The sequence below is a fragment of the Lolium perenne genome, chromosome 2 (assembly GCF_019359855.2).
Source record: "Lolium perenne isolate Kyuss_39 chromosome 2, Kyuss_2.0, whole genome shotgun sequence".
In the NCBI taxonomy this organism is placed as follows: Eukaryota; Viridiplantae; Streptophyta; class Magnoliopsida; order Poales; family Poaceae; genus Lolium; species Lolium perenne.
Window position 1 is genome coordinate 21,060,210 of NC_067245.2, and position 24,688 is coordinate 21,084,897.

Below are 24,688 nucleotides of genomic sequence, written 5' to 3' on the forward strand. Positions count from 1 at the left end.
TCAATAGGTTAGTTCCGGAAAACGCATAAAAATGATATAAAGTGTGAACAAAACATGTTGGTATTGTCATAAAACAAGCATGGAACATCAGAAATTATAGATACGTTGGAGACGTATCAGCATCCCCAAGCTTAGTTCCTACTCGTCCTCGAGTAGGTAAACGATAAAAGATAATTTCTGAGGTGACATGCTACCAACATAATCTTAATCATACCATTGTAAAGCATATGAGATGAATGCAGCGATTCGAAACAATGTAAATGCAATGAGTAAACAATTGAATCATATAACAAAGACTTTTCATGAATAGTACTTTCGAGACAAGCATCAATAAGTCTTGCATAAGAGTTACTCATAAAGCAATAAATTCTTAGTAAAGATATTGAAGCAACACAATGGAAGATTAAGTTTCAGCGGTTGCTTTCAACTTGTAACATGTATATCTCATGGATAGTTGTCAATGCAAAGCAATATAACAAGTGCAATAAGCAAGTATGTAAGAATCAATGCACAGTTCACACAAGTGTTTGCTTCTTGAGGTGGAGAGAAATAGGTGAACTGACTCAACATAAAAAGTAAAAGAATGGTCCTTCAAAGAGGAAAGCATCGATTGCTATATTTTTGCTAGAGCTTTTATTTTGAAAACATGAAACAATTTTGTCAACGGTAGTAATAAAGCATATGTATCATGTAAATTATATCTTACAAGTTGCAAGCCTCATGCATAGTATACTAATAGTGCCCGCACCTTGTCCTAATTAGCTTGGACTACCGGATCATCACAATGCACATGTTTTAACCAAGTGTCACAAAGGGGTACCTCTATGCCGCCTGTACAAAGGTCTAAGGAGAAAGCTCGCATTGGATTTCTCGCTATTGATTATTCTCAACTTAGACATCCATACCGGGACAACATAGACAACAGATAATGGACTCCTCTTTTATGCATAAGCATGTAACAACAATTAATAATTTTCTCATATGAGATTGAGGATGTATGTCCAAAACTGAAACTTCCACCATGGATCATGGCTTTAGTTAGCGGCCCAATGTTCTTCTCTAACAATATGCATGCTTAACCATAGGGTGGTAGATCGCTCTTACTTCAGACAAGACGAACATGCATAGCAACTCACATTAAATTCAACAAAGAGTAGTTGATGGCGTCCCCAGTGAACATGATTATCGCACAACAAGCAACTTAATAAGAGATAAAGTGCATAAGTACATATTCAATACCACAATAGTTTTTAAGCTATTTGTCCCATGAGCTATATATTGCAAAGGTGAATGATGGAATTTTAAAGGTAGCACTCAAGCAATTTACTTTGGAATGGCGGAAAATACCATGTAGTAGGTAGGTATGGTGGACACAAATGGCATAGTGGTTGGCTCAAGTATTTTGGATGCATGAGAAGTATTCCCTCTCGATACAAGGTTTAGGCTAGCAAGGCTTATTTGAAACAAACGCAAGGATGAACTAGTACAGCAAAACTCACATAAAAGACATATTACAAGCATTATAAGACTATACATCGTCTTCCTTGTTGTTCAAAACACCTCACTAGAAAATATCTAGACTCTAGAGAAACCACTCATGCAAACCAAATTTTAACAAGCTCTATGTATTTCTTCACTAATAGGTGCAAAGTATATGATGCAAGAGCTTAAACAAGAGCACAACAATTGCCAAGTATCAAGTTATTCAAGACATCATACCAATTACTACATGTAGCATTTTCCAATTCCAACCATATAATAATTAACGAAGCAGTTTCAACCTTCGCCATGAATATTATGAGCTAAGAACACATGTGTTCATACGAACCAGCGGAGCGTGTCTCTCTCCCACACAAGCATTTATTCAAACAAAAACAAAAACAAGAAACATACAGACGCTCCAAGTAAAGTGCATAAGATGTGACCGAATAAAAATATAGTTTCAAGAGAAGGAACCTGATAATTTGTCGATGAAGAAGGGGATGCCTTGGGCATCCCCAAGCTTAGACGCTTGAGTCTTCTTGATATATGCAGGGGTGAACCACCGGGGCATCCCCAAGCTTAGAGCTTTCACTCTTCTTGATCATAGTATATCATCCTCCTCTCTTGACCCTTGAAAACTTCCTTCACACCAAACTTCTCATAAACTTCATTAGAGGGGTTAGTACATAATCAAAAACTCACATGTTCAGAGGTGACACAATCATTCTTAACACTTCTGGACATTGCTCAAAGCTACTGGAAGGTAATGGAACAAAGAAATCCACCCAACACAGCGAAAGAAGCAATGCGAAATAAAAGGCAGAATCTGTCAAAACAGAACAGTCCGTAAAGACGAATTTTTAATAAATACTTCCGTTGCTCAGATCAGAAAACTCAAAACTAATAAAAGTTGCGTACATATCTGAGGAACACGCACGTAAATTGGCATATTTTTCTGATTTTTCTACAGAGAAAACAGCCCATATTCGTGACAGATAGAAATCTGTTTCTGCGCAGAAATCCAAATCTAGTATCAACCTTCGATTAGAGGCTTCACTTGGCACAACAAAACACAAAACTAAGATAAGGAGAGGTTGCTACAGTAGTAAACAACTTCCAAGACGCAAATATAAAACAAAGTACTGTAGCAAAATAACACATGGGTTATCTCCCAAGAAGTTCTTTTCTTTATAGCCATTAAGATGGGCTCAGCAGTTTTAATGATGCACTCGCAAGAAATAGTATTTGAAGCAAAAGAGAGCTTCAAGAGGCAAATTCAAAACACATTTAAGCCTAACATGCTTCCTATGCAGAGGAATCTTGTACACAAATGAATTCATGAAGAACAAAGTGACAAGCATAAGAGGATAAAACACGAGTAACTTCAAGATTCTCAACATAAAGAGGGGAAACTTAATATTATTAAGATGCATATAACCATATTTCCCTCTCTCATAATAACTTTCAGTAGCATCATTGATGAAATCCACAATATACCCATCACTTAAAACATTCTTATCATGGTTCATATGCATAGAAGTATCATTAATTTTGGCATAAGAAGAGTTATTCTCATTAATAGTAATTGGAGCAAAATTATTATCAAGAATTTGAACATGGTAAACAAGTTGCATATTAAAAGAATTGTTTTTGGTAATCCAATCATGACTATGACAAGTTTCATAAGGATAGTTATTACCTATATCATAGCATTCTTTATAATAATCATCAAAGATTGGAGGCACAGTGTCATCATAAGAAATAGAATAGTTATCTTTCACAGTCGGTTTATCTGTGTCCACACCATCATCGTTATTAGAAGGAGATGTATCAAGAACATAATGACCAGTAGCAAAAGGATTTTCAAACACCTCTTCCCCAAGCTTAGAGCTTTCTATATCATTATGGGAGGAAGCATGGATAGCACTGACACTATGGCAATTATTATCATCTTCAGAATTAGTTTCCCAGAGATTTGTAATATCAAAAGTAGTGTGCTCATTCAAATCATGATCGCTAATGTATGTAAAGGGCATAGGAAGATCATCGTATTCAGATTCATTATCACAATAATCATTAGGAGCAACATACTTACGGTTACCTAGCGTTATCTCATTCATGCGGGGATACGCCGTTACCTCTTTCTTTTTATTCTCCTTCTTCATCTTCTTCTTCTTCTTCTTCTTCGTTCCCTTCTTCTTCTTCTTCTTCTCTTCCTTCTCCTCGTTCCTTTCTTTAGGAGGAAGAGGCTTGAAGGGTGGCTTGTCCGCATAACCTGATTTACTTTCAGAAACAATAGAAGAAACTTGGGAGGATCCCTCCTTTTCATTAATTAGTTGAAAACACACAGCGGTCCTATCATATTTTGGTAAGGTGTCATCTTCTAAAATATTTTGTATGTAAGTATTTGTATGGCTATTATCAATGCAATAAGAAAAACACCCATGCAGGACATCATCAATATCAAGATCACTCATATGTAACAAAGAGATTTTTCTCGACAGTTCTTCACACCCCAAAAATAAAGTAAGTTCATCATGCTGATTAGGAGTAATTTCATCATCACAATACAAATTTGCAGCACTCATTGGGTTCAAATTATCATTGGAGGAGCATTGAAAATTAAAATGACCCACTTCATGGCAAACTTCACAAATAAAAGGATAGAGGGCACAAACTTTTTTACCAAGATCATCTAGAGCCCTGAGCCACTTTCTAGTTTTTTCAGTAGTATGATGGATGCAATATTCATCTTTGACTTGATTAATTCCACAAGGTCTATGCATTCCACAAAAATTAACATGCTTATAGGAAATAGCATTCTTAGGAGTTTGAGCATGCTTATTGCAATAATTAACAACAATTTCATTCTTCATGCAAGCCTCTTTAAAAGGTTCATGATACTTATCAAAATTCTTTTTAGGCAATTCAAAATGAGAAGCAAAGGCTTTATAAAGATTTACAGCAACTTGAGAGTCAAGACCATAAGTAGCACTCATATTTCGAAATTTATCGGTATCCATAAAAGCTTCAATGCATTCATAATCATAATTTATACCTGACTCTTTACCTTCATTGTTCTCCCATCCTTCAGCGTTCTCCTTAATCCGATCAAGAAGATCCCACCTAGCTTCAACCTCCTTGCTTGTGAAAGATCCCTCCGAACAGGCATCCAGATAGTCCTTGTGTTGTCCTGAAAGTCTCGCATAAAAATTGTTAACAATAACATTACGGGGGAGCTCATGAATGGGACATTTGAGCATTAGCGACTTTAGTCTCCCCCACGCTTGAGAAATACTCTCTCCATCACGAGGATAAAAGTTATAAATATAATTCCTATCAATATGCACTTCATGAGGAGGATAAAATTTAGAATAAAAGAGAGATGCAATTTCCTCCCAACCAAGAGAATGTCTATTCTCCAACAATTTATACCAATGCGCCGCTTTACCAGACAGCGAAACAGAGAATAGCTTCTTCCTCACTTCATCCATAGAGATACCTGCACACTTGAATAACCAGCATAATTCGTGCAAAAACAGTAAATGATCTCTAGGATGGACAGTTCCATCCCCTTTATAATGGTTGTCCATAACACGTTCGATAATTTTCATAGGTATTTTATACGGAATACTTTCAGCAGGTGGATTTAAAATATCAGAAGCATCATTAGAGTTATCGCATATGGGAGATAAAGCATTATCAGAGCAAAATATTTCTTCCAAAGCTGAGGAGCAAAAAAGATTATTTTTATATAAACTAGCTTCCCCAAGCTTAGACTTATCCATAGTATTAGCAGTAATTGCATTCATACTAATAACATCACTACTAGCATGCAAATAAGGTTCCATAGGTTTTTTAATTTTCGCATTAAACAATTCTAAATCAGGAAATAGATTAAAAAGGTCACCAATTTTTTTGTTGTTTTCCATTATGCCTAACTAGTGTAAACAAGAAACAAAAAGTTGCAATTGTAGGATCTAAAGGAAATAGCTTCGAGTACTTACAACGGCACCGGAAAATAGCTTGGTAGCCGAGGTCCGGAGTGTGAGTACCTTTTACCTTTCCTCCCCGGCAACGGCGCCAGAAAATAGCTTGATGTCTACGCCCCCTCCTTTTCCTGTAGACAGTGTTGGGCCTCCAAGAGCAGAGGTTTGTAGAACAGCAGCAAGTTTTCCCTTAAGTGGATCACCCAAGGTTTATCGAACTCAGGGAGGAAGAGGTCAAAGATATCCCTCTCATGCAACCCTGCAACCACAAAGCAAGAAGTCTCTTGTGTCCCCAACACACCTAATAGGTGCACTAGTTCAGCGAAGAGATAGTGAAATACAGGTGGTATGAATATATATGAGCAAGCAACGGTGCCGTAAAAATAGCTTGGCGTGTAGTTGATGGTGGTAGTATTGCAGCAGTAGTAACGCAGTATTTAGGAACAAGGCCTAGGGATTACACTTTCACTAGTGGACACTCTCAACATTGATCACATAACAGAATAGATAAATGCATACTCTACACTCTTGTTGGATGATGAACACATTGCGTAGGATTACACGAACCCTCAATGCCGGAGTTAACAAGCTCCACAATTAAATGTTCATATTTAAGTAACCTTATAGTGTAAGATAGATCAAAAGACTAAACCAAGTACTAACATAGCATGCACACTGTCACCTTCATGCATATGTAGGAGGAATAGATCACATCAATACTATCATAGCAATAGTTAACTTCATAATCTACGAGAGATCATGATCATAGCATAAACCAAGTACTAACACGGATGCACACACTGTCACCATTACATCGTGCAGGAGGAATAGAACTACTTTAATAACATCACTAGAGTAGCACATAGAATAGTAGTGATACAAAACTCATATGAATCTCAATCATGTAAAGCAGCTCATGAGATTATTGTATTGAGGTACATGGGAGAGAGATTAACCACATAGCTACAGCGGAGCCCTCAGCCTCGGGGGTGGATTACTCCCTCCTCATCATGGAGGCAGCGATGGCGGTGAAGATGGCGGTGAAGACGGTGGTGGAGATGGCTCCGGGGGCAATTCCCCGTCCCGGCAGGGTGCCGGACCAGCGACTTCGTCCCCGAATTGGACTTTCGCGATGGCGGCGGCTCTGGATGGTTTTCTCTGTTTCCGTCGAACTTGTCGAGGTTTTTAGGTCAGGGACGATTAAATAGGCCGAGAGTCGGAGTCGGAGGGGCCACGGGGTGCCCACACCATAGGGGGGCGCGCCCCCCCTTGGGCCGCGCCGCCCTGGGGTGTGGGGCCCCCCTGGCACCCCTCTGGCCTTTCTCCGGTGCTCTGAAAGCTTCGCGTATTTCTAAGACTTTCGGTGTTGATTTCGTCCGATTCCGAAAATATTTCCTTACTAGGATTTCTGAAACCAAAAACAGCAGAAAACAGCAGCTGGCCTTTCGGCATCTCGTCAATAGGTTAGTTCCGGAAAACGCATAAAAATGATATAAAGTGTGAACAAAACATGTTGGTATTGTCATAAAACAAGCATGGAACATCAGAAATTATAGATACGTTGGAGACGTATCAGTCACATAATAAGGTTCTCTATGTAAGGTGGAATTCACATGATCACATGTGATAAGCAACTAGGGTTTTAGGGTTTAAAACATTTTGACATGATCACATAAAATAATGGGATCTAGATTCTAACTTATAATAAAACTAGGGTTTCTAAATTATGATCCAATTCTTAAAGTAATACTTGGTACTAGAATTAATGTGATTAAGTACTTGAAATAAAGTTATTAATAATTTTAACATGCTATTAATTTTTAGAGGTTTAAGAATTAAACTAATTACTAGTTAGGGTTTAATTAGAAACTAGGGTTTTATAAGTGTTATTAAGATTTAACTAATTAACTTGAGAATTAAATATGTTTAACTATACAAGTTTTGAATTACCAAAATAACATTAACTTTTAGTATTTTCTTGCTTTATTTTATTTAAAGAAAATGGTAAATGGTAATTTGCAAATTAGGGTTGAGGAATTACCACTAATATTTAAGTGGATGCAATTATGATAAAGAAAATTAATCTTAACATTTTATTTAGTTACTGAATAGTTAAAATTTAATTTTGGAACTTAATTATTTATTGAATTCAATTTGCATTTTAAACAATTAGAAAGACATAATAAATAAAGATAAAAATAAGTGAATTTTTATTTTGACACACATTTTTGTTTTATATTTTATTTGAATAGAGTTTATTTTTGTGAACATTTTGATATATTATTCATATTTTTCTGAGTTGAAATGGATTTTATATAATTTTGCAAAGTTTCAGTGATTTTCTGGAATTTGAAATAAATCTAAAACACAAAACGTACCCGGACAGATCTACTCTCAGGCACTGACTGGTGGGGCCAATTCCATGTTGGCAGCCACGTGGGAGTAGACCAGGTCAAAATCGAAACGTGGCACGGGAGCAGCTCTCCGGCGAGGCAGTCGCCGACGACACCGACGGTTCCGGGCTCCTGCGGTCACGCGCGGGTATTCGTTCGAATCAGGACGACGAGAGGAACCTAGTGGTGATATCGCCGCTACTCTATGGTCACCGGAGCTTGGCCGGCGACGGGGTACCGCGGCGGTGAGGACATGTGCATGGTGTGGAGGAGCTACGACGCCTAATCGAGCAAGACAAGCACACCAGGAGGTTGAGGAGCTCACCAGGAGCACAGAGCGCTTGACGGCGTGGCCTGAGGTGGTCCGAATCAACGGCGGTGACGGTGACCGGCGTCAGAGAAGAGGGCTCGGTGAAGACGCTTCAGAGATCTTCGGATTGATTCCTCGCGCGAGCTGAGCAAGTCGAGGTCGGGGAAGACGATGGCGTCCACGGCGTGGCTCGGGAGTGCCTCCATCGACGGCGAGACGAGTTGGCCGGCGCAGCTAGGGTTTCGGCCTAGTGAGAAATTGGAGGAGGAAAGAAGAAACGGGAAACTAGGGTTCGTCGGGGGTATTTATAGGCCCCTCACGGTCGGCGACGAGCTCACAAAGTCCACTAAAACGGCCGGGACGTGGCCTCGGCACGTCGTGCTGTCGCTCCCCCGTGAGAGGAAGACGAAGATCGTCTTCTTCGATCTTATCTCGCGAAGGGGTACGGTGGGCCGGGTTTGGTGCTGGTGGGTTGATTGTTGGGCTCAGCTGTTGGGCTGGCCATGGGCTACACGGCCAGGTAAGGTAAATCCTCTCCCCTCTCTTTTTCTCTTTTTATTTTCTCTTTATATTTTCTGTTTTCAAATTTCATTTGAATTCAGATTTAAATTGTTCTCTGTTTTGCAGGTTTTAAGAATAGTTAACTCCTACATAAATATCTCAAGTATTTATAGATACTTTGGGTTTAATTTAATATACTTTGTTTGAATACTTATATATACTTATTAACATTATTAGGTATGAGAAGAAAATATTCCCCATAGGTATAATTTGATTTAAATTTTGAAGTGTTCAATTTACTTTTCAAAAAGTACTTGAATTACCAAGTGATAGTATTAGTTTCATTTTGTATTTACTTACAAATAACGATTTATAAGCAGATACTAAATTGGTTTCTTAATTGAGAGGTGATGTTATGGTCATGATTTCATGTGCTTATATTTTCTAGAGATTTAGAAAAATAGTAATGAGGATGGTGTTTAAATCATGATTTTTATGTACATAGTTATTTCTGAGGTTTAAGAAGATGGTTGAATAAAGTCTATAATTACTAATCAACTTTAGCTTAAATTATTTAAGATAGATCCTATGCTTACCATGGTTAATTCACTTGCTAAGGTGATGGTCCAAACTATTACACACTATTCCATTTGGGCAACTAAGCAATTTACTTGGAATACCAAATAGAATTGGATATTTGTTTCCCTCTACTCACCATATGGCATTTAGTCCTAAGTATATATGGCTTTGTTTATACTTGTGATCAATGATACACAAGTTAGGACATAATATTTTATGTGGGGTGGATTTTATTTGAGAGGTTTAGAGCTTTAGTGATACTTTACTAATTGAAGTATAAAATAGGCATGAGGCATGGCAAGGTTTTACTTATGATCCAAAGTAATACTTGGATTGAAATGCAAATGGGTTAGGGTTTTAGTAATGATCACCAATGTGATACACAACTAGGATTAGGTATGAGCATAAGCTTGGTTATGTTTAATTGGCAAGGATTATTCTCCTCACTTAGGTAGAATTATTGTATCAAGGCAATGCTAGGTTTGTGTCAAGTGTTTGGATAGGCAAGGTTTAAATACAATATCATTACTACTCTATACAAGGCATGAGTATTGATCTGGATTAACTACTATTTGATATATTTATCATTTCATGTGATAGATGAGATCTATGGATCACTTATATAAGTTTAACTTATCATCTCAATTTATAAGGTAAGATCATGCATTAGACATGATCCACTTATTCCTCACTAGTCTCTCTTCTTTAATACTTCTCTCAACACACTCACTTAGATTCTTAGGGTTTGTGATCATCACCCAATTTGTAATGATCAAAGTATTGGCCTCATAACAATTCATTGGTGAATTATGGTTCTCTCTCCAAGACAAGTATAAGTCCATATACCTGAGTATACCTCTTTAGGTTGAGCTCTTCTGAATAGGTAGTGTTTCTCTAGGGTTTATGATCATTACCAAGTTGTAATGATCACAACACTTGTCTCTCTCTGGGATCACTAGTAAAAGAGGTTCTTACTTACTATCAAGTGTTAGCTAGGTCAAGTAGGGTTTAACACTTGACTTATACTCCTTATAGCATTGTTTAGTATTAATGGTTTACCTCACATAGATAGATAGGTTGAATATTAAACTAAGTTCTACCCAATGGATATTATAAGCATAATAATGATTCTCTCCTTTCTCTAGGTTTAATGGTATGATTGGGAAACAAGGTTGAAATGGTCAAGGGTTAATGAAGAATTAATATGAATGTCCTTGGCTTGGGTTCAAGCATTGTAGTTGAAAAGATATACCATGTGACTCATGGTAGGAACATTTATTTAGTAGAAGACATGGATAAGATAAGTATAGAATAGTTCCTTAATTAATTGAGTCCTTTGTTTTATAGTTGAATAACTATTCATGAGTTGTTGTAAGGAATGTCATGTTGAGATCTTTTATGAGATCTTGTAGTTGACCCTTACTTAAGGTGTTATTATTGTGAAGCTATTCCCATTTTATCTAGCCCATAGATCAAATCATCTCTACCCAAAACAAGGTTTTAGCAAAGGTCACAGTGAAGTTTATAGCGCTTGACTTGATGATCTACTTAAATTCCAGCAAGTCAAGTTTTATTTGAAAGCGCGAAAATTCCCCGGATTTTCTATGCATGAATGCAATGCACACTTTGGTGTTCTCTCATTTTGTAGCCTCTAAACCTGGGATATTACACCCTTGTTGTATGCGTGTCCGTTTACCTCAAAGTTCACAGTAGTAGCTTGTCCCTCAGCTAGCCTGACAAACACCGGAGAGCGCTGCAGCATGTTGATATCATTTTTTGTTCCTGCCATGCCAAATCCAAAGCTCATGGTCTGCCACCGCCTCAAGAATAACACTGAACTCACTAGTATGCCCCTTGTAAATCCCCTGCCAAGCAAAAGGGAAATTCTTCCAGCCCCAATGCATACAGTCAATGCTTCGAGCATCCCAGGAAACCTTCGTGCTGCATTCTTTTGCAGGATCCGAGCTGTATCATCTTCTCCTGGTGCTCTCAAATAGTCTTTACCAAACACCGCTATGACGGCTCGGCAAAACCTGTAGAGAGTCTCTGTACATGTCGACTCTGCCATCCGTAGGTAGTCATTGGCTGTATCTGGAGGAGCTCCGTATGCAAGACAACGCATTGCAGCAGTGCACTTCTGAATTGAGGTGAAGCCCCACAAACCTGTGCAATCTTGCTTGGCCATGAAGTACTTGTCGTACTCCCTGACACCGTAGACAATCTTCAAGAACAACTCCTTGTTCATCCTAAACCGGCGCCGAAATTCCTTAGGCGAATGAGTCGCGTCGTTGTTGAAGTACTCGGCATTAAGCAGCATTGCACCGGCTTGACGATGCCGGTTGATGTTCCTCCTCTTGCCTGGCTTTGAGCCGCCGCGCCGAGGCACGACGAAGAAAGGCTGGCGAACGCGCAACATGTTCGTCAGAATCAGCAGCTCCGCCGAACAGTCTGAGCGTTCTGCTCCTCCGTGAACAGCTGCACCATGATCTCATCGTCGCTGTCCATCGCGGCAATCGGACGAACACCTTGCGGGCGGGGCGGTTGTGCCGCGATGGCGGCGAGCTCTGTTCCGGGCGAAACAACGGCCGCCGGCCGAGGGGGTTGCGGCCGTGTCGATGGACGGCAGTTTCTAGACAGGCGACGGTGTCTATTGCAAGCAGGGGGCGCAGCAGCGACGACGACGGTGGCGATCTAGAGGGGTGGGAGTCGACTCGGGCGTGGGTAGGAGGTGGGAAATCTGTGCGTCTGGCTGCCAGGCGAAGCCCACGCTCGTTTTTAGACGTGCCGCGAGGCGCCGGCGCGCCCGATTCGCGCCCTTGGCGAAGGGGTCGGCATGGGGTTGCCGGATTCTATTGGGCTAAAAAATTGGCCGGCGTCGTTTGGGGTGCACTGGTGTGAGTCCATTTTCGCTCCCGGTCCCGAAAACGCTATCAGGGCCGCTATGGGCGCGCCGGTGAAGTTGCTCTAAGGGAACCAGGCGAGGGAGGTGGGGAGGGTTAGAGCAGAACTTAGGAGGGTACAAAGTAGTTCGGTATTTCTTTTCTTGAAAATGCGCCGGTGGAGATGCTCTAAGGGAACTATACGAGGAAGGTGGGGAGGGTGAGAGCAGAACTTAGGAGGGTACAAAGTAGTTTGGTATTTCTTTTCTTGAAAATCATTCATGTCGGTTCCGTGTTTTTTTAATGATTTTTTTTAGGGAAGTGGTTTTTTTATCTGTCTTTTGTGTGTGAGCTGTTGGGCCGTTGGGCGTTGCATGGGGCAGGCCAAGAATGCGTGTTCGGCCGAGTCAATGACAGCCCAATGCCCATGCTATTTTCCTCTTGCCGGACTCACCTCTTGGATTGGATCACGATGAGAAGACCAGACGATAAATTACCAACCGTCAACCGAGGAATTATCGGCAAGGCAAAGTCATCACCGTCACCGACGCGCGCGCGCGGCGCCGCCGCAAGCAACACCATGAAAGCAACCACGGTAAGGCTTGAGCATGCGTGCTTGCATCGCTAGTGGAGGCAAAAAAGCCTTGTATGGCGCCATCGCGGTCGCGCGATAGTCGGTACATGCATGCAAAGCGCGGTTGCCGCCGGCAAAACCAGAGGGGGGAAACAAATCAATGGCGCCCCTGGAATGGAGCTAGCTAGCTAGGCTCCTGAATGTTGAACATCATGTTTGTGCTATCAAACCTACCAATGATACTCATCGATCATCCTCCTGTTGTTGGTCAAGCCTATATATGTACAGGTACAGCTATGTTTAGTTTTGTTGGTCTCGCGTGACAATAATGAACTAACGAAGAATCTGTATACAGTCCATTTCTCCTTGACACATGCATGCATCTGCATACCGGTGGATATGTGTAAAATCAATCATATGCAATGTGCAGTTGCGAGTCAGACTGTAGAGAACCCTTGCTAAACATTAGGGATGCAAAGCGGTGCTCGATTCACCCCCCTCCATACTCCATAGTCAAAATCAGTCATTTTAGTTTGTACTCCGTCCATCCATAACTAGATGTCTTAGATTTGCTAAAAGTTAGACGTGTAATGTCTAGATATACATTCACATTTTAACAAATCTAAGATGCATCCAAATTCGTCGCGCCGTCGAGCTCTCCCTCCAGGCGGCCCAGCAGGGGAGGGCGAAGGAGGACGCGCGGCGGGAGCGGCACCGTCTGGCCACCGCCGAACGCAAGGAGCGGAGGCGCGCGCAGGAGCGGTGTAGGGGAGGCGACGACGGGGCGGGGCCGTCGAACGCACCGCCGGGCGGTCAGTAGTCTAGGTTTAGATGAAATCTAGCCGTTTTCATTCAAACTTTGTAATATATAATCAAAATTGAATGAAAACCTTTATTTTCGTGCACCAATATTCATTTGGGGGCGGCGTTTGGGGGACGCGGCTGGGGAGCGACGTCCCCCAAAGGCGGCACGAACAAAACACGTCCCCCAAACGCTCGATCCGGCGCGCTTTGGGGGACGGTTTGGGGGACGCGGCTGGAGATGCTCTAAGACATGTATTTATGGACAGAGGTAGTACTATCTTTTTTTAGCAATTAGTTTAGTTTGTACTGTCCCTGCTTGCATCCCTTCTAAACAAACAACATACAAAGAGGGTGTGAAACAAAAACTGAAGATTCAAGAAACAGACTATGACTCACGAGGGAGAGTTGACGCCGCCGTGCCGAGGTGCTGAGAAGAGCACCTGTAGGCGTGAAGAAACAAGGAGACCGAGGTAGAGAAGCTACAGCATGCGCACTGGATCTGGACCACGTGTCCGCCGTCAAGTACATATGTTAGGTAGGTAGGTGCAAGGGTTTTGCTCGTCTCAACTTGTCGGAAAGGGACAGTCACCAGTTGGTTCCGTCGATCTGTAGCTAGCTTAGCTCGCCCCCGGTCTCAAGTCTTGCAGCCACCGGGCCGGCATAGCTAACTTCCCTTGGTTGATACAAACATATGTTGTTCATGATCTGCACATGCACGGCAGCCGGAGAACTGAGTGGGTTGATGCATATTGCATTTCACTTTCAGAGTGTACTTGTGCACCAGTACGTCCACTTCCATGCTCTATAGATTGTTCGGCAGTTTGATTAGATTGGCATGCTTGAATTAAGGGGTGACGGGAACACGACCAAAGGAAATGCATGCATATGCTACAACCCCTTTCCCACTTTGTGGTCGATCCCATATATTCTCTAGCCAAATGTCTTGGTAAAAGGTATTAGACTACTCATAGTGGGGAGTAACATAAGGTAGTGTCATGCATATGACACTACTTTATGTTACTACCTTCATAGTGCATAGTATCCTAGTGGTAGTACCACAAGCATCTCTCTCTCATTTAATAGCATGCCATGCATGTCATCAAAATGTCTAGTTGGCATTGCATGTGGGTGCATGTTACTATCGAAGTTATTTTCACTATGAGTTGTCTTAGTTGGAAACTAAGTTGTGGTTAAAGAAGGTCGGTGAAAACCATACTTAATTGATTGAAATTCAGTGGGGTGATGTTGTATAGATAAGTGATATTTCAAGTTCACAATCAAGAGACATGTAACAAACAAATTTAACACGATTCTCATGTGTTTTTCATCATTTTATTAATGTAACTTAGTTTCCACCGGCGGATGCTTTCACAAATGTTTTACACCTATTGATCTCATCTCTGGCAAAACAAAATATAGAGAGAAGTCTGAAGAATCTATTTGTGATCAACATTTAGAAAGATGTTCAACCGAACGAGTTTCATACGTCGCAAATTCCACGATATCAAATGGGGCAGATCCTATTTGACGTCCATTGCGTCGGTTATGAAAGCGACCCGTACCTACCTCGGTATACCAAGGATCAGTTCAATTTTTTTTCTTTTTATTTAAGCTTTTAGTGTCATGCTTATTTATTCCTGATTCTCTTCATTTATTAGTTTTATATTGGTTATTTTAAAAACCATGTAAACCATTTTTTTGGATAGGTGAACATTTTCCCCCTAAACTTTTATTTTTATGTTTTCTATTTTCCCATTTTACTATTTTTATTAAATATATTTTTATTTAATATTTTATTTTGGTAAATAGAATATTTATTATAAGATACATAAGAATTCATTACATAGCACATGAGAATTACTTTTTGATACCAAGGACATATTTGTAATAACAAAATTTGAGAAATACATGAATACTATGCGAAACATGTGTTGTGGTATCCATGAACATTCATGTGTACAACACAATGCACAAACGTTTTCCACTTGTTAAACTTATTACTCAGGGTAGTAAAGTTTGTTAAAAAAAAATCAGGTTCTACATGGAGTAGAAGATTTTTTTCAGATTCTACCTGTTAATGGGTCGTCCCAAATTAGGCCATGTAGTAGAAATGTTTAGGCGCTAGGTAACTATTTGACGCTAGCCCCTCGAACGGGCCAATCAAGTTTGGTTGGTTTAACCGAGCCTCCAGCACGTGGGCTGAATAACAAAAATCTAATGGGCTGTAGTTCAACGAACAGGTTTACTGGGCCGGCTCGTTTCCTGCTCGAACTCGATCGCGCATTCACGCCCTGCCCTCTCCCCTCCCACTCTCTCCCGGACTTCTTGACTGAGGCACTTCTTGCCTCGCCGCGCGCCGTCTTCCCGGCGGCCACCGACCCCTCACCATTTCCCACCTCCGCCTCGTCCTCCCATTCCCCAGAACCTCCCTCTGCTCCTGCGTAGCTCCGCACCAAGCAGTAGCTGGGCATCTAATCTAGCTCGAGGCTGCCGGCGCCGAGCCAGCGCTCACGGCGGCGCATCTACCTTGGCTCGGCCCTCCACGCTCCTTCACGGCGCGCGGATTCGCCGGAACCTACCTCCTCCTCGTCTACCCCGACCACCGCGGCTCGGCATCCAGTATACGGTCTTCTGCCTCGCCTCCGGCCACCTGCGCACCAGGTACTCGACATTATTCCCCTGCGGGAGTTCTGTTATGTTCTTGGCCAGACGACCATCTGGGTTGTCTAACATCAGCAGGCTCTGCATCCTCCACACCGTTTCCTGGATACTTTCGTCGCGGCGGTCACGATTCAGCGCCGGCAGCGACAATGCCACCACAAATCCAGTCGGCCGGCTGTCGGAGCTTTTCCGGCCGGTCCGGATGGAGATCAGCGGCGTCATCTTGCGGGCACTGGAACGCGGCGCGTGTTCGGAGCCGGTGGAGCTGGAGAGGCTCGACGTCGAGCTGGACCCTTTTGTTGTCAACCTGGTGGTCCGGGGCTTGTCGGACTCGGAGACAGCGGTGCGGTTTTACCGGTGGGCGGAGTCACGCCCGGGGTTCGGTCATAGCCAGTTCGCGATAGCGTACATTGCGAGCTTGCTGTTTATCGATGGCAATTTCGCTCTGCTGTCGGAGTTCATGGGGACAGTGAGGGGCCAGGGGGTGGCGTTGCATCGGTCTCTGTATCGGATCCTTCTGTCGGGCTATGTCCGAGCTGGCAAGTTCGACTTGGTCATAGAGACGTTTGATGAGATGGTCATGTCTGGCTGCCGTGAGTTTGGTGTCGATTACAATAGGTACATAGGTGTTCTAATTAAGAATTGTTGTTTTGATTTGGTGGAGAAATACTATGGCATGGCGCTCGAGAAAGGGTTTTGCCTGACTGCGTTCACTTACTCGAGGTGGATCTCTGCATTGTGTCAGTCAAACAGGATTGAGCTTGTACAGGAGCTTCTGGCTGACATGGATAGATTTGGGTGCTCTCCGGATATTTGGGCTTGTAATATATACATCGATTCTTTGTGTAAACAGAACAGGTTACATGATGCACTGCAGATGCTAGAGAAGATGCGGGGGGAAGGAACCAGCCCAGATGTTGTGACTTACACAACAGTTGTTGGCTGTTTATGTAACAATAAGCAGTTTGCAGAAGCTGTTGGACTTTGGGAAGAAATGGTTAAGAGGGGCCTGAAACCTGATGTTGTAGCATGTGGTTCACTGATCTTTGGGCTGTGCAAGAATAGCAAGGTAGAAGAGGCTTTTGAACTAGCATCGAGGATGTTAAGTCTGAACATAGAACTGAGTGTCTCAATATACAACGCCCTAATAAGTGGCTTCTGGAGAGCTGGGGACATTGATAAAGCCCACAACATCATATCCTTCATGCGGACAAACGGATGTGAGCCAGATGTTGTTACATATAATATCCTTTTGAATCATTACTGCACTGTAGGTATGATTCAGAAAGCTGAAAAATTGATAACAAAGATGGAAACAAGCGGTGTAAATCCTGACCGGTACAGTTACAATCAGTTGTTAAAAGGACTCTGCAAGACTCATCAACTGGACAAGGCATTTGCTTTTGTTTCCGATCATATGGAAGTTGGTGGCTTCTGTGATGTTGTATCCTGTAATATATTGATTGATGCATTTTGCAAGGCCAAAAAGGTAAAATCTGCATTGGAGCTGTTCAAGGAAATGGGTTATAAGGGAATGCAAGCTGATGCTGTGACATATGGAACTCTTATCAATGGTCTTTTCAGTGTAGGATACCACAATCTAGCTGAAGAACTTTTTGAGCAGATGTTGAAGGCTCAGATTGACCCTAATGTTAATCTGTACAATATTATGCTTCATCACCTGTGCAAGGTTGGTCATCTAAGACGTGCTCAGAAAATATTTGCACATATGATTCAGAAGGAAGTCTTACCTGACACTGTTACTTATAACACACTCATATACTGGCTTGGAAAAAGGTCAAGAGCAATTGAAGCCCTTGATCTGTTCAAGGGTATGAAGACAAGGGGGGTAGAGCCAGATAGCTTGACATTTAAGTATTTGATAAACGGTCTCCTGGACGAGGGGAAATCTACACTAGCTTATGAGGTATGGGAATATATGATGGAGAATGGTATCATTCTTGACAGAGAAGTTTCTGAAAGGTTGATAACTGTGCTTAAATCGAAGAACAAGTAACTGCCAAGTTCTTGGAGAGGTTTATCCACTAGAGTTTTGCATGGCTCTGCTGCCTCCGTGCAGCTACCTTCAGAGCTACTATAGTTGATTCTGAGCTCCTCGTGCAGTTGCGCTCAACTTTGCTGCACTCCTGGTATGAATGTACATTATCTGGACCAGACGTCCAGACCCATGGCAGACATGCGAAATTAGCAGCAATGGACAAGGTAATCTTATTTTTGACCTTCTAATTTATGGGCATCGTGCTAGCTTTTGTGATGTGAACATCTGATATTTAATTGTGAAGCAAAATCAATGCCGTTGAACAATTGGACTGTCTAAGATTATTCAGAGCTAGAGAGCCAAGATAATCCGACTTGTTATAGTACATAAGAAGCTTTTCAGAAACTAGCTGAAGAGACATACACCTGATACTTATACACATTACCGAAAGCAATAGAAGATAGTGATCATTTTATAAATTCTTATTTGATTTAAGTTGGTTCGTGCCTAATTTTTTTGGGGTCCCTTGTACATACATATCTGTCCAGTACACTATAACGCTTCTCTGAAATCACAGGTGTGGTCTCCAAATGCATCTTGAGTAACTGTATTGTTGGCCCAAGTTGTCAACTTATTCATGAGAAGGTCTGCAAAAATATAACTGTGAGGTACATTTTGACTTCTGACATTATCTTCATTCAAGTTATAAATTTGACCTCAATACCTCATCACTATCTCACAAAACAAATAAATGTTATTAGTAGCTAGATTTGCTGTTATGGGAGTTGCACTATAAGGTGCATCACCACATCACATATGTTATTATCCTCTAGGTTTCCAATAACATAAGTTTTGAAGCTTTAAAACATGGATCAGCTGCATCGCACATGCGCGTAGCGCGCTAGACAGCCTCCTACATAACAGTGTGAATCCACACTCCATTTTGATCATCATAGTTTGTTGAATTTGAAGCTTCACTTCACGTATCATGATGTATCTCTCCACTGCATGTAGTTGCATGTCGATTTGACCCTGTTTTTGCCGCCTGCACCAAATGAGCTGACATGCCCATATGCATTTATCATGTTCCTAGTACACTTTCTTTCTTTCGTGTATATTTGTTCTGAATGTATAATATGATTTACAGGGTAGAAGCAATAGCCTGTTTCCGTAAAATGAATATGAACAGGCTAAATTCAGTAAGCAACTGCAAATGGATTCATCTATATCCTTCGGATCTCCTGGGTCTCAGGACGGATACTTTTAAGAATGAAGAGTATGAAAACGAAGTGTCTTGATATCTTAGTCTGATATCCTCCAGTGATGAGTTGTTACCTTGAGTTGTTCGTGGCTGTACAGAGGAATGACCTGGGAGGAGGATATTTGGACTTTTGGAGGTGGATTTGGAAACTAGAATGCCCGGCGAAGGTCCATCATTTCCTGTGGAGATTTGTCATAACAGAGACCCATTGCATATGAACATTGCAAGAAGAGGGGTTCAGCTGGATATCGGATGTGCCGTATGGCACAAGTTTTGTTCGACAGCGGCCATTTGTCTCCAAGAGTAGCTAAGCAGCACTTAGGTGACGAAGGAGCAAGCCTTTCGGCCCATGCTCATGTGTGCAGCTTTTAGAAGCTGCGGAGATCCTGGAACCAGATGATGGCAGATGTTTGAAGACTGCCCAGGTTTGTGTTTTTTTTTTTTTTTTTTTTTTTTTTGAGACCCCTCGATCTGTGTTACAGCTGTAGTATCTGAACTTATGCACTAACTCAACACCACACTCACACCACACACACGCACACCACTAGTGCACAAGTTAGACCCTAGAACTATACACACAGCACACATAATTTGGGTGTCCCTAGGAGCTAGTAGTTGTGGCACATATGTGTGGAGGGGATTTTATTTGGGACCCAGAGCCCCGGTGAGACATCCCAAGAAATTCGGCCACAACGGGACTCGAACCTGGGATGGGTTGGATGGCCACTGCCAACACCAACCATCGAGCTATTGCTCGTTCTCAGGTTTGTGTTTTTCTTCGTCCCTGGCACTGGAAACTATATGGAATCTGTAACGAAGATGTAATGCCCTTCGGGGCTGAGGGTTTTGCCTCTTTGTTTTTTTCTTCTCAGTTTTGATAAAGGAATATACAGAACGTGCAGTCGCTGCTGGTAAGGGGAGTTCTGTGATAGCGCTGACACTGACAGCCTACTGATGCTGTATGTGCTGAACGGTATCATCATCCCATAAACAAGCATACAGATAGATGAACCAGACCCATCGGGGTTTTGCCCGCCAATCTTAACTTGTGCTCTGTTGTTTCAGATCCTTCAAATTTCTGTATTTTTCTTTTGAAAGTTGATTATTATTCAGTTGCATTCGTCGATACAAGTTTTTGTATACGGAGTAGACGAGAATATGAGCAGCATGCCTGTATGTCTAGACTGGCCAGCATGCTGATGCTACTCCTGCAGGATTGACACACGAGGAATTTGGTTGCAAACACTCCGGCTCCGGTGTCTATCCACTTCCCTGGACGGGGCGGCACAAGCGCACGCGCCGGCCACGACCACGAGGCGATAGTTCTTGAAAAAGTACAGACTTCCCGACCTGATCGGCTTGGGACACGAGCTGGCCAGTGAAGGAAACACCTGCACCATGTCGTGTTGTGTGCGAGCAACAAACGGACCCAGACAAGCCTACCTCAGCTTCTCCCTCGCTGCCATGCATGGACTGGACCGAACTTCTCACCGTCCAAATCTTTCTCGCTCGACACTCGTTTTTCTTAAATTTAAACTGATGGATACTCGATAGAGAGACCGAGACATTGACGCGTAGGTACTGTCGTGTTGTTTTCGCGCGCGGTGTAGTAAATAACCAGTCACACCACGTACGTTATCCACAAGGAAAAACAGTCGGGCCAACCACTGCTGCACCGGCCATAATCAATAGTCAGCAGTTCCAGATCAAAAAATAAAGTCAGCAGTTGAATAGGCACACAAAAGAAAATTCTACTACTGTAATATTTTGTGACAGCGAGCACGTACGTACAACGAGTTCGTTGGGAACCTGGTCGCAGTTGGTCCGTTCCACGAAGGCACGCGTAAACGAGTTTCGTTGACACTCGGCTTAGACAGTTACACGTAGCACGTACGTGCACGCCGCCACGCCCTACTTTTACTTTACCCTGGATAACAATAGTATCTACAGTTCTCATGCATGCTAGCTCATTCCATTTGGTTTGACCTAGTACTTCTGCCGGTGAAGTACTGTAGTACTATATTATCCTTGTACTATGATAAAAAAAATTGCGATGATTATAATATAATACTTGATCATGCATACTTCCCTTTAGGAGTAGAACATCAACTACTAGGACAGCTAGCTATCTCGCCATGTTCTGCTAACTATATCGCCATGTTCTATTGGCCAACACTGGAAAACTACAGCTGAACCATGTACATCCCTCTTGGCTATCACATAAATTTCTGATTATGATTGATCGATGCAGCTGGTTGATCAGACAGAAAAGGAAAGGCTCGTGAGGTCGGTCGGTCGGCCCAAGTACCTACCTCGGTGGGGCTCCCTTGTTTTTTTAAAAAAATTTCTCCACCTTAATTCAGCAACTAATAATTTGATGATAAACATTTGGATCATGATCATATCCTGATAAGCCAAAATCGCGTGATTCTCTCTTGCATGCCCCTCCATATGTACTAGCACTACATTGCAATTAATATCGTAGAGTTTATACCATGGACAAAGAGAATATACTCCTCAAATAAGTCAGGACATCAAGGCAATTCGGTCAGTAAAATATAATCTCAATCCCTGCAAATCCGCCCAGGAGTAAAAACAGAGGCTTTAAAATGGAAATCAAAATCAACGGTGTAAATCTTCTTAGATAAACAAATCAACGGTTTAATTCTTCTTAGATTTACAAAACAACAGTCTAATCACTTGAGGAAAGTCATCTCCGACATTCCGATCGACATTTCCGCTTTTTTATTAACTTTCCATTTCTTCCCAACCGACATTCCACGTAGTACCCTGGCCAGTCGCCTATATAAAGCCCCGGCTGGCTGCTGCACAAACACACACCAAGACGCACAACAACAAACACACAAGCTAGAATTCGATTTGAACTTTCTCTCATCCATATCCATCATTGCCAGCAAGAAGGAAGGAGATCGGTAGAGCAATGGCTCCGATGGCGATCAAGGGTGTTGCGGCGAAGAAGGCGCAGGCTAAGGGAGCGTACGTGACGTTCCTTGCCGGCTCCGGCGATTACTGGAAGGGTGTGGTGGGCCTCGCCAAGGGCCTCCGTGCCGTCAACTCGGCGTACCCGCTGGTGGTGGCCGTGCTCCCCGACGTCCCAGAGGATCACCGCCGCACGCTGGTCGACCAGGGCTGCGTCGTCCGCGAGATCGAGCCTGTGTACCCGCCGGAGAGCCAGACCCAGTTCGCCATGGCATACTACGTGATCAACTACTCTAAGCTCCGCATCTGGGAGGTATACTTTACTGCTTGATCTCTTCTTATATTCCTTCTTGGAACGATGTTGATGTTGATCATATGCTATGTTGTGGTATAGTTTGTTGAGTATGAGAAGATGGTGTACCTGGACGCCGACATCCAGGTGTTCGACAACATCGACTACCTCTTCGACCTGGAGGCCGGCAGCTTCTACGCCGTCAAGGACTGCTTCTGCGAGAAGACATGGAGCCACACGCCGCAGTACAAGATCGGCTACTGCCAGCAGTGCCCCGACAGGGTTGCCTGGCCGGAGCATGACCTCGGCGTGCCACCGCCGCCGCTCTACTTCAACGCCGGCATGTTCGTGCACGAGCCTAGCCTCGCCACCGCTAAGGCTTTGCTCGAGAAGCTCGTCGTCACCGATCCCACCCCCTTTGCCGAGCAGGACTTCCTGAACATGTTCTTCAGGGACGTGTACAAGCCCATCTCGAACGTGCATAACCTGGTGCTGGCCATGCTGTGGAGGCACCCCGAGAACGTCGAGCTCGGGAAGGTCAAGGCCGTGCACTACTGCGCTGCGGTATGTGACGGTTCTCTTCGTACAAACCGCCATGAATTTGTCTCTGTCGGTTCTTACTTTTATGATTATATGATCAATGTTTCCACCGTGCGTACGTGCAGGGCTCGAAGCCGTGGAGGTTCACTGGCAAGGAGGCGAACATGGACCGTGAAGACATCAAGATGCTGGTGAAGAAGTGGTGGAACATCTACGACGACGAGAGCCTGAACTTCAAGGGTGGCGAGGTCACCGTCAACGACCCGCTTGGTGTGGCTCTGTCCGAGGCCCTCGCCGTCAAGTACTTCCCAGCGCCCTCAGCCGCATAGGCTCGTTGCTGCGTTCATGCCGGCGTTGAAGTACACTGCTTGTTGGCGCTCAATCAGGCGTCATAGTTCAGATTAGAATCTACCGCAATTAGGGATTTCGCCGAAAGGAAATAATATGTATTATTATCGATAAATGATCGGTCTACACGGTTTTGGTGTTGTAGATCTACGATCAGTATATCAGTTTGTTTTTGTTTGCAAGACTAGGACAAGTTTGTAAATACGTACAGGCATGCACACGGTTGGTCTAACACTATGGAGATCTACCTGCTGCGTACGTACTTGTAAGTTCGAAACATTTTGGAACCTAGTATAATAAGATTATTTTTCCCCTAGTTACCAGTCTCCTGAATATGACCCGACCTTCTCAAACATCCATTCCTTTTTATCCTGGTTTGGAACGGGAACTTGCTCCCGCGTAGCACTTCTTGAAATAGTCTTTCACCTCACTACATACATTAATGTAGCAACCACACGATACAACAAACATGCTGACGTGCAGCATAATCAAGGCCCAAAGAAGAAAAAAAAGAAACAAATGCTGACCGTGGTAGATCGACAAAAACAAAGACGACAGTCAACCGCTGCGCCCTCCAGCGAATTCCCACGACATCCTAGCATAACGAATCGCAGCATACCAAGCAACACCTTCACCAAGGAAGGATATGTGGAGAGGTTACACCCGACGCCCTCCAAAAAGAAACAATGGCACCCGCAAGCATCACCGGTCCAGGACGATCCGGCAAGGATTTCTCCCGACCCCCAAGACCACCACCCCGGACAATTCGTAGTGCTCCACCTAACCCGTCATCCACTAGCACACCCCACCACTGTCTTGAAGCCATCCACGCCGTCTCGCTGTGGTCACCACCGTGAGGCCTAGATAAAGAACATGTGACAACATGGATGGAGGTAACTGCACCACAGCCGCACGGGAGGGAACTAGCTCCACCACCTTCACGGTAGACGAACAAATGTCGCAGCAAGGACACAACAGGCCAGTACTTTGCATGAGTAGGCCCAACCTGGCCCGCGAAGTCCTCACCGCCATGCTACAACAGGCCAACTGCCCATGCCGCCACCAACCATCCACCGCCGCCACACCCCTCCGGTTTACCCGAAGAGGGAGCTTACCCCTATACGTCATGAACCTTT

General features: G+C 43.1%; 2 protein-coding genes across 2 annotated transcripts; both read left to right on the forward strand.

Annotated features, from left to right (window-relative positions):
* Nucleotides 1-15,801: 15,801 nt before the first annotated feature.
* On the forward strand, nucleotides 15,802-20,952 carry LOC127331429 (uncharacterized). The gene is made up of 4 exons (XM_051357601.2): nucleotides 15,802-18,395; nucleotides 18,749-18,839; nucleotides 19,319-19,857; nucleotides 20,647-20,952. Exon 1 carries the CDS (start codon nucleotides 16,207-16,209, stop codon nucleotides 18,187-18,189), a length of 1,983 nt encoding a protein of 660 aa, XP_051213561.1. The 5' UTR covers nucleotides 15,802-16,206; the 3' UTR covers nucleotides 18,190-18,395; nucleotides 18,749-18,839; nucleotides 19,319-19,857; nucleotides 20,647-20,952.
* A 1,303-nt stretch (nucleotides 20,953-22,255) lies between these two features.
* Nucleotides 22,256-23,868, forward strand: LOC127331432 (galactinol synthase 2). Its single transcript, XM_051357603.2, has 3 exons — nucleotides 22,256-22,685; nucleotides 22,767-23,228; nucleotides 23,330-23,868. The coding sequence occupies exons 1-3, from the start codon at nucleotides 22,374-22,376 to the stop codon at nucleotides 23,531-23,533; spliced, it is 978 nt and encodes a 325-aa protein (XP_051213563.1). The 5' UTR covers nucleotides 22,256-22,373; the 3' UTR covers nucleotides 23,534-23,868.
* Nucleotides 23,869-24,688: the final 820 nt, after the last annotated feature.